The following is a 15,298-nucleotide window of genomic DNA, read 5'->3' on the forward strand; positions in this document are numbered from 1 at the left end:
CACCGGTTTAGACCAAGGTCGCCACTGCCCTGGCATAGTTTCTAAGCAATGTAACATTCAGCTACGCTTACTCTCCATGCTGTAGATGAGGAATTGGATATGCTTAATTCCCTGAATCTCTCGCTTAAATGCTGCTCAATTACTGGGACAACATCCCCCTTAATATGTTTTGAGGGCAAATATTACTATCTTTATTTTAAAGTTTCGAAAGTCTGTGGCTCAGAGAGGTCAAGTTGTCATTGCTGACGTGGAAATTTGATATAATCTATAAAGGAATGCAGTAGAAAAAGCCTTTGAACGAAGAGACGGAAAGGTAGCAGAATATGCCACTTTGGTTTAAGGATGATTTGGAGCTGAAGGCAATTGAGAATCAGCAGATATAAGAAAAGCTCTTTGCCTTCCCCTTATTTGCCTAAATGCAGAACATAATTTGTAAAGATGCCCTCCTCCCCGCCACCTCCCCTCTCTATCAAGAAGAACAGAAATAAATCACCATAGACAATTCTAGACCCTTATTTACCATTAGTTTCCCCATCTCCTCGCCTTCCCACAATTTGCCACTTGTAGGAGCTCAAAGTCCTTCTCATGTCATGTCTCTAAAAATATACTGTTCTTTTGTCAAGATGCTTTGTAAGCCTAGGTTCTAACGACCTCTTTGAGGTACTCACCTCTAAGTGCTCCCATGTGTATGCTTGACACACGTGTTTATAAACGTCTGCTTGTTTTTTCTCTTATTAATCTGTTTCTTTGTTAGTTTAACTTGTAGGGCCTCAGCCAGAGAACCCAAGATGGGTAAAGGAAAGAGATTGTTTTACCTTCCCTACAAGATCAACTAGATTCTAGTGGAGGTTCTATTCATACTTTGGGGAGATTATTTGAGTTTCCCCTGTATGTATGTGTATGTGTATGTGTATGTGTATGTGTATGTGTATATGTATATGTATGTGTGTGGGTGTGTTTACTTATTTAGTTAACTGTGCTACCACTTATAAAGTTCTTACTTTGCCATGTACTGTGTTTTTCATGCTGTGTAATCATCCTCTTTTTTTCTCCTCCAGATTTGCTCCCCGCTTTCCCCTTCTGCTCTATGCTCTGGGAGGCTGACCTTTATGGACGCCATCAAAAGGCACTTCTACATCTCATCTCTGGCTGTTGTTTTTTTTTTCCCAGTAGGAGACACTGACAGATGAAAGATCTGAGGGACAAAGGAGGAGACTGAGGCTGGATATTTATCCCCCCAGCTTCTTCCCTGTGGGCGTGTCATGGTTGGCTGAGGCCCTCTGCTGAAGGCCATCGCTCTGTAGGGCTGTTCCTTCCATATAATTATTCTCTTTGGGTTTCAAGTAACTTCCTTGGCCCTGTAGACCTGGGGTGGAAATAACTTCCTGCTAGTAATAGCCCTAAGGGAATGCACTTTCCCTGGGTAGTTTAACTTAACCCTGCCCCCAGCCTGGTAAACAGCCCCCTTATGAAGCTTCCTTCAATTACCCTACATGCATGTGCCGTCTGTTCCCTGCCAGGATCCTGAATGTCACACATGTGCGTTCATTTCATTCTTTCCGCAACCCAGAAGCCACGTGTATTATTACACATAGTACACCTGAGAAAGGCTCAGAGATGTGAAACAACTTGCCTGAAGTGACATAATCTGTGAAGGGTAGAGCAGGATTCAAAGTGGGGGCGTGTATGGCTCAGCTACCCCCCTCATCAGGCTGAGCTGTACTGGATTACCTCTGTGGTCCCAACCTTTTCCCCTTGTCCTCTTCTCATAAAAAATACTTTGCCGACCCTCTTGACCCTCTTAAAATGAAATTCATAGATAATTTAATCTAACTAAACACCTAATTTCAAATAAAATACACAAAATATTTTAAATTTATGTATTTATCTTTGGTGGTGTTGGGTCTCTGTTGATGCACTCAGGATTCCTCTAGTTGCGGTGTGCAGGCTTCTCACTGTGGTGGCTTCTCTTGTTGTGGAGCATGGGCTCTAGGCGCACAGGCTTCAGGAGTTGTGGCTCATGGGCTCTGGAGCACAGGCTCAGCAGTTGTGGCACATGGGCCCAGCTACTCTGCGGCATGTGGCATCCTCCCGGACCAGGGCTCGAACCCATGTCCCCTGCATTGGCAGGCAGATTCTTAACCACTGCACCACCAGGGAAGCCCACAAAATATTTTAAAATAAAAGGATGGTTACTTACAATAAAATATGTGTTCCACATGTAAATGCTCAGCGTGACCACACTGTTACGTTATAGTGAAATTGTCAGGTGCACATACTTTCTTATAATGAATACACTTAGATTCAAGATAAGTAAGACAAAACTGAATTTTTCTTTATGTATGACATTTTGAAATCAGAGCTAAATTAGGATATTTGTGTAAAATCACTGAGGTGGATTAGATTTTGCTCAAAAATATCCACTCTGCCCTCCACCTCCACAGGAAGAGTGTACTTGTACTTTTCCACCCCTTGATTTTGGGCTTGCCAGTGTGGCCTGCTTTGGCCGAGTGGGAGAGTCAGGCAAGACTGAAATAAGGCGTGAAATGTGCTGTGCAGTGAGACTTGCCCTCTTGTGCCTCTGCCATTATCATGAGAAGAACTGCTCCCAGGTGTCTGCTGCCCCTCCAGCCCGGGCCCGCGATGAGACACAGTGAGCAGACCTGAGCCCAACCCAAGCTGGGAGCAGGCTCAGCTGACCAAGTGTGAAGCAGGACCACTCCGCTGAGCCCAGCCACATCAGCCAACCGCCAGCTAACCCACAGATGTATGCGAGAGAATGACTTGTTTTAAGCCACTATGTTTTAGAATAGCTTATTATACAGAAATTGCTGACAGACAAGCAATGAAGGTAACAGCTTTAAAGGCAGATACAGATGGGGTGTACTGGGAATTCGGATTACATGAGCCATGTTGTTGTTGATCATGTGAGTTTTCCACAGTGGTGAAGAATTTTTTTTTTCTGGACAAAGCAAAGTATAATTGCCCCCTGATATACACAGTTGTTGCATTCCTGGCATATTCAGATATATTAAAACTGTAAGAAACTACTTTGTGTTTGTGTAAATTAAAGTTGGAGTGTAGGTTCAAATAACTATAAACAGGTTACTCACCTACATAAGTGTCTTTCCAGACTCTAGAAGAAGTTGTGCAGGATTGAGAGTAGTTAGTTCTTCATGGCACAGGACTGTCCTAACCATTACAGATCTTTTAGCACAGCCCCTGCCCTCCACATTCCAGTAGCATCCCCCAATCACTGTCACAACCAAAAACACCTCCTGGCATTTCTAAAATGTGCCCCCTAGGAGGTGGCACAGCCTTGTTGGAATCACTAGATGAGATGACACAACGGTTCCTTCCAACTCAAACATCATCAGATTTTTAAAGTCTGATTTTAGTTGTCATTTAATCAGTAATATGTATTAAAAGTCTCTTATGCGCTAGCACTGTGGATATAAGGATAATATATGATCATTGCTCTCAAAGGGCTTACAGGGTAAAGGGTGGCACAAGCCAGCAATCAGGCAATTAATAATGTAGAGTGATCATCAATACTACTGATGTACATTCAGGATGCTACAGGAGGACATAAGAGGAGCATCTAACCTAATCTTGGGGCTCAGGGAAGGCTCTCCCAGAGGAGGTGATGTCTAAGCAATCATGAGAGCGGACCAGGTGTTAACCAAGCAAACAGGAATAAGACGTGAACAGATGAAGAGCAGGCAGCATGCTCTTTCCCTGAAGCAAGGACTAGGGTGGCCTATCTGCTGCAGAGGTTGCTGAAGGAGCATATGAGCCTTGGTGTTGGAGGGATCATGGTTCAAATCCTGCCTCATCTCTAACCCTGAGCCATTATAATAACTCCTCACTATGTTCCAGGCACTTTGGTAAGTGCACTACATGAATTAGCTCTTTTTATCCTCCCAACAGTACCTCATCCCTCTGTATACAGAATGAGAAACTGAGGCACAGAAAGGTTAAGTAACTTGCCTAACCTAGCAAGTGGTGGAGTGGAATTAGAACCAAGACCAACTGACTCCAGAGCCAACTTTCCTCACGGTTGCCCTATGCAGCCCAACCTCCGATCCTGTTTCCTCATCTGTAAAGTGTACCTAATAGTATAGCTCCTGCGAGTTGATATATAAATGCAACATTTATACATTTAAGCACCAGACATGGTGGTAGAATATTTTTTTTAAATAGCTATTCAGATTGTAATCCTTCCATTTTCAAAGGAGGAGCATTATAATCTGGAGAGCATATAGTACATGATTTTAGTTACAAATAACATTTTTGAAACCTGAAGTGCTATTACAAAAAAAAACCCCTATTTTAACATTAAGTTTGATTATGTATCAGGGAAAACACAATAAACAAGTGGCTTAAACAGACAAGAATTTATTGTCACCTAAAAGGAGTTGAGTTTGATAGTCCAGTTTCTCCTATTTGGACCTCAGTGTCCAAAAATGACTGCTGGAGCTTCCATCACTGTATCTGCATTCCACCAGCAGGGAGGAGTAGGGGGAAAAAATAAGGAGATAAACCTCCCAGTTGAGTTGGTTCCCTTAAGAAGGACTCCTACTTATTCTGGGCTTGGGACTGACAGATGGCAGGGTACAATAGCCCCCATCCCCCGCCAAAGCAGGAAACTCCACGGTGCCGTCATGCACCATAGCTCCCTGTGCATCAGGCTGAGGCTGGACTCTGCCTCACTTCTACCCCTGCCTTCTCCTGCTTCTCTCACTTCCTTACAGGTTTCTCCTTCAAAAAGTCACTTGCACAAGAATCTCCATCCTGGGCTCTGCTTCTAGGAACCCCACAGTATGCTCTTTTTCAGCCAAAATCTGCCTCTCATAATTTCACCCAGGTTCTACCGTGCTGAGTAATCCAGAATAAATGGAATTCTCTTCCATAGAGTAGCACCTTTGTAGGTTGGAACATAGCTGTAAAAGAGGAATGTAATAATATGTACATATCATTTGGCTGTTGACAAAGAGCTCTTGTGTTCATTTTCTCGTGTACTCAAACACTCCCTCTCCTTGACGGTAGATAGTACTATTTTTTTTTTAATTCATTTTTGGCTGCGTTGGGTCTTCATTGCTGCGCGCCAGCTTTCTCTAGTTGTGGCGAATGGGGGCTACTCTTCATTGTGGTGCGCGGGCTTCTTATTGCGGCGCACGGGCTTTAGGCACGCCGGCTTCAGTAGTTGTGGCGCACGGGCTTGGTTACTCTGCGGCATGTGGGACCTTCCTGGACCAGGGCTCAAACCTGTGTCCCCTGCACTGGCAGGCAGATTCTTAACCACTGCGCCACCAGGGAAGCCCAACAGTGCTATTTTTACAGACGAGGAACCTGAAGCTTAGATAGTGACTTCTCCAGGGTCACCTGGAAAGTAAACGGTGGGGCTCTGAGCAAGAAGGTCTCAAGACCAAGCCTCAGACAAGGTGTGTTAATTTCCTAGGGCTGCTGTGACACAGTGCCACAAGCCAGGTGACTTCAAACAACAGAAATGTCTTCTCCTACAGCTCTGGAGGCTGGATGTCCAAAATCAAGGGGTCAGCAGGGCCATGTTCCCTCCAAAGTCTCTAGGGGAGGAGGAGCCTTTCTTGCCTCTTCCTAGATTCTAGTGGCCCCAGGCATTCCTTGGCTTGTGCCAGCATAACCCCAATCTCTGTCCACCTCTGTCCTCACGTGGCCTTCTTCTCTATGTCCTCTCCCCTTCTTATAAGGACATTCTCATTGGATTTAGGGCTCACCCTAATCCAGTATGACCTCATCTTTATCATTAACTAATAACATCTGCAAAGAGCCTATTTCCAAATAAGGTCACATTCAAGGTTCTGACTGGACATGACTCTTTGGGGGACACTATTCAGCCCACTACCCATAGGATTTTAACTTTCAGAAGATTTATTTATCTCCAGGTTTCATTTGTATGTGTAGACAAGGAACAGTCACTTTCACACACATAAATGCATGCTCTTTTTTGCACCTTGCTCCTGGCTTTCTCACTAGAGGGACATATGCAGGCAGGAAGAAACGTGGAGGGCCAGTCCCTTCAGCGCACTGATGGTATGCCTGCCGGGGTCCATGTCCTCTGGTCTGCATTGGCTTCTAAAAGGCTTCCTCTGTAAGGACTGCTGTCTGTCGTGTCCTGGGATGCACGCCAAGCCCGGTACATCAGAAATGACCAGTGAATCTCAGTAGCTTATTGAAAGGTGTCCTTACTTTCGGGGTGTTTGGTTCAGCAGGGTTGTTGCTGTTTTTCAAAGATGTGTGGAAGGCCACACAAAGCCCCTCTGTGTCCAAGTCCTTCCCCAACCAAGTTGTTACAGTTAAGGCTCTTCAGAGGTGGGGAGAGGTCTGCTCTCAGAATTTAAAGCAGAGATCAGAAGTCAAGGGGCATAATGAGTGTCTTAGTCAGTGCAGGCTGCTATGACAAGATTCTGTAGACTGGGTGTATTAAATATCAGACATTTATTTCTCACATTGCTGGAGGCTGAGAATTCCAAGATCAAGGTGCCAGAAGATTCAGTTCCTGGTGAGGATACTGTTCCTTGCTTGTGGATGGCCCCCTTCTTACTGTGTCCTCCCTCACATGGCAGAGAGAGAGAGAGAGAGAGAGAGAGAGAGAGAGAGAGAGAGAGAGAGAGGGAGAGAGAGAGAGAGGGAGAGGGAGAGAGAGAGAGGGAGAGGGAGAGGGAGAGCATGCACATTCTGGTGTCTCTTCTTATGAGGGCACTAATCCCATTTTGGGGGCCTACCTTCATGCCTTCATTTAAACCTAATTATCTTCCAAAGATCCCACCTGTAATACCATCACATTGTGGGGCAGGGCTTCAACATATGAACTTTGAGCGGGACACAATTCAGTCCATAGAAGTGACCCTTTCAGCAGGGGAGTCAGGATCCAGAACAAGAGAGCAGAGACTGACATGGTAAAGTCTTTTGTAGGATTCCTTTCTTGTCACCCCTGACAGGTTTCCCCTTAAAGAGAAGTAGGTCTGTGTGCTGATTTTTGGGCAGCAAGGCAAAAGGCAGCTGAGGAGACTGGGTTCCACCGCAAGGGCCAGAAGGGACAGATTGGATGGAGGGGAGCATAGCAGGCAGACTGACAGGGATCGTAGCAGGGAGAATGGAGAGCAGGGTTAGCTGGTCTTGACTGGAAAAGGGAATCCAGGCATATTAATGAACAGATATATCCATCCAATATTGTGCTGTGACCACAGAGCATTAGTGGACATTTTTGGTTGTGATAGATAGAACCAACCTCATCTCAAACTGTCTTAGGTAGACAGAGGAGTTTGTGACTCATGTAACTGGAATCTTCAGGCATGGTTGGATCTAGGTGCTCACATGGTATCATCATACATTCCTACCTCCTAGTTTTGCTTCCTCCTTATTGCCTTCTTGCTGAGGCAGATGCTCCTTAAGTGGTGGGAAACAGTACCACCAGACACTTGGTTGTCCCAGTGAAGAGTGCTTTTGTGATAGACTGTGTCATTGGCTCCAATTTTTCACCCCTTTCTGACCTATGCCCTTTGCCATGTAACTCTGCAATGTTTGACCATATGACTTGCTTGAGCCAAAAGAATGAGGTAGAAGTGACAGTGGCAGCTCCGAGCCTACGCCTTAAGAACCTTGTCTGTTTCTCCTAGTTCTGTTGTGCTTCTGCCATTCCCATGAAAGAAATGTGCCCAGGCTGGCCGGCTGGTTACAGCAGGAGGATGAGAGACACATGGAGCAGAGCTGAGTTACTCTTGCCAAGATGAACCTAGATCAGCCGGTCACTAGACACATGACTTAGCGCAGGTAAGATTAGAGAGCTGAACCCCTCAGATACATGAGAAATCACTGAGATGACAACATGGATCTTACGGCTTCTTTCTCAGACGTTCCAGCAGAACTTGGGTTTCGGGGCGTGACCTCTGCCCCAGTGGCCGAAGCTCCTCCTAGGCGAGCGGGGGCGCTCTGAGTCACGGCGGGTCATGGCGGCGCTCTTTCTCAGCCTCTTTGGTTCGGACTGAGGCTTTCGGGACGGCGGCGGGAAGATGGCGGCCTCCACGGAGTGGCTTGGAACCGTAGAGGCAGAGGGGAGCTCGGGTCGCCAGGGGAACTCGGGAGTCGAGGTGGTGGTTTCCTCCGATCCCGCCCCGCCCGCCCCGCTGTGCCCTCACGGTGGGTCCGCGTCTGGGCTGAGCCTGGCTGTCGGGAGCCAAGGGGCGTGGGTGAGCCTGAACGTGCCGTGGGCTTTTAGGGCTCTCAGATTCAGATCCCCTTCTCTCTCTCCCACCGAGTGTGATATCTAGAAAACGCTCCTTCCTCGGGAAGTTGTGGTTTTCCACTTGCTTAAGAAACCGTCATAGAAAGTCCCCACTGTTGTGGTTTTGGCTTTACGGCTGTTACATGTTTTTTGAAGGGATGAGGCAGAGGCTAGGCAAAAAGGATATGTGTTATTGAGTAATTCCCGTTGCCAAGTACTTGAAGATTTCATTTGTTGTTTTACTGTCTTTTCCATTAAAATTAAAAAACCGTTAGGGAGCACGATAGAATGAATTCTTGCTTAACTAGACCCAGTTTTTCTTGCGGAGAGAGAGTGCGTCCAACTCTAAAAGCTCAGATTTTCACTGAAAGGATAACTGAGCGGCGGTGGCAGAGTGCTCGGCTGTTTGCACTCCGTCTTTGTTGTTGTGTCAGGACCCAGGCCGTTCACCATGTGGACTGCAACTGTACTGACAATAGCATTTTCCTTCTGGAGAGACCAGTTTTCAAAATTTATTTCTTAAGTAGTCTTTGCCTGAATGTTGTGACTTTGGGGGAAAAAAATTATTAAACAGAGTAGTGCATTTAATTGTGACAAATTGTGCGTAAAACTGAAACAAATTTTATTTAAAGGCGATGAAAACTAGGAACTTGAGGTAGATGACTGTTTGACTTATATTTTCCTATTCTGGAACTAGGACCCACTCTTCTGTTTGTAAAGGTGAACCAAGGGAAAGAAGAAACACGGAGGTTTTATGCCTGCTCAGCTTGTAGAGATAGAAAAGATTGTAATTTTTTTCAATGGGAAGATGAAAAGGTATATCAACTTTTTGGATATATATATATGTATTTTTTTTAATTGTTGATGTCTGTGACATTTCATTGAGAATGTATGAGATAAATCTCTTGAGATGAAGATACCATGTTTTTTGGTTTGAGAGACTGGAGTTTATATTTACTCTGAACTTACTCTGATTACTGATGTCTTAAACTACTGTCTCAAAGTCTGAGTTCCCTTTAAGGCTTTCTGAGGTGTTAGTATTGGTTGTGCCAATATAGAGTTCTTCCTAAAGAGTGCAGGTCATTACCATTCCAGGAAGTGCTTTAGAAAAACACTTTTTGGGAAGCATTTGCATTGACCATCCCTTATTCCGCTACTGGATGACTGATGAAGGCACTTAGAGATACAGTTATGAGCTTGGAATTCTCTTGGACTCAGCTCCAGTTAAAGTTTCTGAAAGTTTTTTTTCAGGCGGACTCTCAACCGCTGCGCCACCAGGGAAGCCCTGAAAGTTTTGACTAGAAATCTTTCAGCTTTGTTAGGTTTGTTGGAAAACAGTCTGTATGCCACTCTTGTAGACTTGTTAAAATCACTATGTGTGAATTAATCCCTCAGTGCTTTAATATGTTGGTTATTGTTTCAAACTGCTCTAGAATTTTCCCAGGTTAATGTGTTTTGTTTTCCCGTGGAATGAATGCTTGTTTAGAGCTTAGAGTTGCTCGAATTTCTGGCCTCTTGAATGGCAGAATGCGATACCAGTTTTTCTAGGATAGTAGCAAGTTTGATGGTTTATTAAGTTTATTTTGTACTCTGTTTCAGTTGTCAGGAGCCAGACTGGCTGCCCGAGAAGCTCATAACCGAAAATGTCAGCCTCCTTTATCCCGTTCGCAGTGTGTGGAAAGGTACTGATGCTGTGTCATTTTCATTTATTATCCTATTGTTTTTTTCCCTCAGTGCCTTTAAGTTTACTTTCAGTAATTAATTTCTTTTTATCGTGGTAAAATATATATATAAGATAACATTTGCCAATTCAGTGACATTAATTACATTAACAGTGTTGTGCAGCTATCACCACTGTCTGTTTCCAAACTTTTTCATCACCCCAAACAAATTCTGTCACCAGTAAGCAATAACTCCCCATTCCACCTTTCTCCCATCCCTGGTAACCTCTAATCTACTTTTTGTCTCTATGATTTGACCATTCTGGGTACCTCAGATAAGCGGAATCATCAATATTTGTCCTTTTGTGTCTGGCTTATTTCACTTAGCGTTGTGTTTTCAAGGCTCATCCATGTTGTAGCATGTATCAGAACTTCATCCTTTTTATGGCTGAATGATATTCCTTTGTATCCATGTACCACATCTTTTTATTTTTATAAATTTATTTATTCATTTATTTTTTGGCTGCATTGGGTCTTCGTTGCTGCGTGCGGGCTTTCTCTAGTTGCGGTGCACAGGCTCTAGGCCTGGGGGCTCAGTAGTTGTGGCTTGCGGGCTCTAGAGCGCAGGCTCAGTAGTTGTGGCACATGGGCTTAGTTGCTCTGTGGCATGTGGTATCTTCCAGGACCAGGGCTCGAACCTCTGTCCCCTGCATTGGCAGGCAGTTTCTTAACTACTGTGCCACCAGGGAAGTCCCTGTACCACATCTTGTTTATCCATTCATCCATCAGTGGACACTCAGATGTTTCCACCTTTTGGCTATTGTGAATAATACTCAACACATGTTGGTGTATAGATATCTGTTTGAGCCCCTGTTTTCATTTCTTTTGCATATATACCTAGGAGTGGAATTACTGGATAATATGATAATACTATGCTTCGTTTTTTGAGGAACTGCCAACCTGTTTTCTTCAGTGGCTGCACCATTTAACATCCCCATCAGCAATGTATGAGGGTTGCAATTTTTCTATGTCCTTGTCAACACATATTATCTTCTGTTTTTTTTTATTATAGCCATCCTAGCAGTTGTGAAGTGGTATGTCATTGTAGTTTTGATTTTCATTTCCCTCATTATTAATGATGTTGACCATCTTTTCATATGCTTTTTGGCCATTTGTATATCTTCTTGGAGAAATGTCTATTCAAGTCCTTTGTCCATTTTTAATAAGGTCATTTGTCTTTTTGTAGTTGAGCTGCAGGAGTTCTTTATATGTTCTAGATATTACACTGTTATCAGATGATTTGAAAATATTTTCTCTCATTCTGTAGATTGTCTTTTCACTTTCTCAATGATGTCCTTTGATACACAAGAGTTTTTAACTTTGATGAAGTCCAGCTTTCAATTTTTTTGTTGTTGTTGCTAGTGCTTTTGGTATCATAGCTAAGAATCCATTGCCAAATCCAATCTCATGAAGATTTACTGTAATCTTCCTTTTTGAAATACTAAACCAAACAAACATCTGTTTTTAAAAATCTTCATTTTAAAAAATTATTTATTTATTTATTTATTTTTTTTTTTTTTTTTTGCGGTACGCGGGCCTCTCACTGTTGTGGCCTCTCCCGTTGCGGAGCACAGGCTCCGGACGCGCAGGCTCAGCGGCCATGGCTCACGGGCCCAGCTGCTCCGCGGCATGTGGGATCTTCCCGGACCGGGGCCCGAACTCGTGTCCCCTGCGTCGGCAGGCGGACTCTCAACCACTGTGCCACCAGGGAAGCCTAGATATGGACAATTTTTAAAGTCTTTACTGAATTTGTTACAGTATTGCTTCTGTTTTATGTTTTGGTTTTTTGTCTGTGAGGCATGTGGGATCTTAGCTCCCTGACCAGGGATTGAACCTGCATCCCCTGCATTGGAAGGCGAAGTCTTAACCGCTGGATTGCCAGGGAAGTCCCTAAAAATCTGCATTTTAAAAATGTTTTATTGGGTGAACTGGAATTGAGTCATAGATTTAATTTTTTGGCAAACTTGTGAAAAGAATTCATCCCTCTCCTTTGTTATAGGCGTTGTGTTTTGTGTGCTGGGAGAGACTTCTTAAGAAGCCTCTGTCTGGGTTGCTGATGACAAATAGGTTTTCACGCTCATGATAACTCCTGCTGGTTACCTGGGCTGCTATGTTTAGAAGGATTCTGAGGTCATATCTAGGCTAAGTGTAAAGGAATATTGGGATCTGTTAAAAATGTCTTTTTGAGCTTCTTAGTAGCTTTTAAAGTCCTTTGATAGGGGAGGCTTTTCTTGAGATAACTTGATTGCCCCTTAACTGCAGTACTTAATCAGTGATTAAGTCTACTTAATTTATGGGAATTAAATCAACAACAAAAAATGTTGAAAAAGGAATTAATGTAAACTGAGCACCACTGAGCTAGGCACTATGCGAGGTGTTTTCCGTGATATATTGTTTAAATCCTGCCAAGGTGGTTTACTTAGATGAGAAAATTGAGTACTTGGAGAAGTTAAGTAACTTCATCAACTTCATACTGTTAGAATGAATGAGCAGTGACTCAAACTTATGTCTCCCAGATTCTAAAACAGTATTTTTAAGCATATAAGCAGATAGTAATTAATATATGATGTGTAGTGATTTAATTTAAGGAGATATAAGGATATAAAACAAAGAGTTATATAGAGATATATTATTATGAGATTATTATAATGAGATAGAATATCGAAGATGCAGAAAGTAGAAAAATATCACTATTGGTTTCTCCCTTTGAACCCATCACCTTGGTCATTTTGTAGTCTTCCTTCTGGCCTTTTTTCCTATGCAAAGGTTTGTTGTACAAGATTGTGGTCATAATGTGGACATAGTTTTGTACTCCGCTGTATCACTTTTAGCTGATAAGCATGTACTTCATATTATTACATAAGGATATTGGTGATGCAGTTACACTCTATAAGAAAATTTAGATGATCTTCTTTCCTTGCATAATAAGATTTTAGTCTGGAGCTAAACCACTGTGCAAGACTTTGTACTACCAGAGTGTGGTTTTTGATACTGAAGAATTTTTGAAATTCACATTTCATGTTAGTTAGAATTTAAAGACACTGGCTAGACTATGGAATATTAAAGAATTTTCAAAAGGTTATTTCTTGGGGGCCATAATTTCATCTGTTATTTAGTGCTGATTCTTGAGAGCATGTCTTAATAAAGTCATTTTCAACATCCTAAATCATCTGTGACCCAAAACCTCAGATTTTGTTGTCCAAGCCTCCATCCATTCCATCCATCCAGTCATTTATTCATTCTTTGTTGAGGGTTCAGAAAGAACTTAAAATGCTAGTAATGGAGTTGAGATATATTTAAACATAATACAGTGCAAAAGAAGAATGTTTTGTGTTGACAGTATTCATAGAAAAGATTGAGTACTCTGGAAGGTCAGAAGCTTTACAGCTAACTCGTGCCTTAGCTGATCAGTTCAGTTTAAGGATATAGTATTCGAACAGGTTTTGGAGGATGGGTAAAAGTTTTTGCTTTTGAAATGTAATATCACTGATTTCACTGGATCACTTTATAATTGATGCTCTTATGCTTTCTTACATGCTTTCGACAAGAGTGAAAAGTTTGAAATCAGTCATTTCTCAAAATTAAAAATTTTGCCTTTTTAAAACCAAAGGCTTACTAAATTACCTCTTCTGTGTTATTAATTACTCTCTTAGTGTGTCTTCAGCTTGAGACTGGCAGATTATTCTTGTGTGTAAATGGATGTAAGGATGACGTACTGTTACTTGAGATTATAATTATTTTCTAATTTAACTTTATACAACTCATTTATGTTATCTTATTAAATAACTACTATATTTGAAAGTGTTAAAATGCATTAAAACATTATACCTATTCTATAAAGCAAACTTTTTATCTGTTACTGTGACATAGCAATAGCTTTTCATTAACTGATTTAGTTTTGAAATTATTAGAAAGGAATAATGGTAGCTATTGAGATAAATTGACCTTTCTTACTTGATTTTTATTATGGAACTGGCAGTGCTGCACAGACTTCTAGGTTCTACAGAATAGGATTTGATATTCATTTTTCTAATTTCAGCCATGCTTTATATTTCATATGTGTTCAGTTGACAGATTTACATTTTGTGTCTGAGACTTGACTTTCCTTATAGTTTTTAGCTGCCTGTCATGCCCTGAAATGTGCTATTCTATTGTGTAGTATGTTGACATCTTTATCGTGACTGCTGAAGTCTTAGGGAGGATATATTTTAATGCTAAAATCAGCATTAATTTATGTGCATCCCGATAGTTTTGTTTAGTTGATATTTCATTCGGTTATGTTTTTTTCAGAGCTCATTTAAACTCAGATTTTCAAGGTCTGCTATTAGGGAAATGCCATAAACATAATTTGTCTACTCCCGGAAAGTCAAATGGAACATCAAATGGAGATCAATAAAAATGACATTTCAAAATGCTAGCCTGCAATTTGTGAGTCATGCTGAGCCATGCAGCAGAATGAATTTCTTCTCCCCCCGGGTATGTGTAGTAAGTACAAATGAGGAAGGAGCACTGAGTAATCCTTAGTTCCTGAGAGTCTCAAGTTCTTCCTACCAAACTTAAGAAAAACCCCTTGTGTCTGAATGTTACTTTTAAAGCCATACAGTTGAATGATAATGACATAATTTTGAATAGAAATATGCGCAAGATCTCAGTTGATCTTTTGTCAAGAGAAGGTTAATAAACTAGCAATGGAAGCTTTCTAAAGGACAGTTTTGACCAGGCACAAAATACATCAGTGGAGGTTCATTTAACATTGTTCTTTTTTTCCTTCATTTAAAAATAATTAAACTTAGTGCCTTAAGATAGTCCCATGTAGTGAGTGAATTGCCACACTAGCCCCTCGCTTTGAACTTTCATCTCTTCCTGGTGATTTTGCAGCTTCTGCTGCCTTCAGTTGGCTTCACTTGGTGTGTGATAGGCAGTCCTTTTGACCATATTTGAGTAGCAGAAGCTGGCACAGCGTTATCTATTTGGGGAACTTCCTTCCTCCTTTTTCCTATAAAGCCCTTGATTGTTTTCATCATTCATTCAATGACAACTATTTACTTCTCTAATATCAAAAGTGTGCTTCTGCTCCATTTCTCTGTTTTGGTCCCTGAGTGCATGTACAATAACTTTCTGTTTTGGGACTGAGTCATAGGATAATAGCAGTGACAGTCCACCTACAGTCTGGCTGATGGCAGTTATAAATCATGTCTCAATATCCTAGATGCTAAAATGTGAAAATGTTTGCATCTTAGAAGTGATTGGATTTTGCTTTGTGATCCAATCTGACAGGCTTTCTTTTTTTTTTTTAATTAATTAATTTATTTGT

General features: G+C 42.0%; 1 protein-coding gene across 1 annotated transcript in view; it reads left to right on the forward strand.

Moving 5' to 3' along the window:
• The first annotated feature begins 8,008 nt into the window (after window positions 1-8,008).
• Window positions 8,009-15,298, forward strand: part of ZCCHC4 (zinc finger CCHC-type containing 4) — a 47,566-nt gene continuing 40,276 nt past the window's right edge. Inside the window, exons 1-3 of the mRNA XM_067735662.1 lie at window positions 8,009-8,178; window positions 8,961-9,079; window positions 9,863-9,945. Of these exons, the coding sequence (XP_067591763.1) occupies window positions 8,052-8,178; window positions 8,961-9,079; window positions 9,863-9,945 (329 nt within the window). The 5' untranslated portion in view covers window positions 8,009-8,051. The remainder of the gene's footprint in view (window positions 8,179-8,960; window positions 9,080-9,862; window positions 9,946-15,298) is intronic.

This window comes from Pseudorca crassidens, chromosome 4 (genome assembly GCF_039906515.1).
Source record: "Pseudorca crassidens isolate mPseCra1 chromosome 4, mPseCra1.hap1, whole genome shotgun sequence".
NCBI lineage: Eukaryota > Metazoa > Chordata > Mammalia > Artiodactyla > Delphinidae > Pseudorca > Pseudorca crassidens.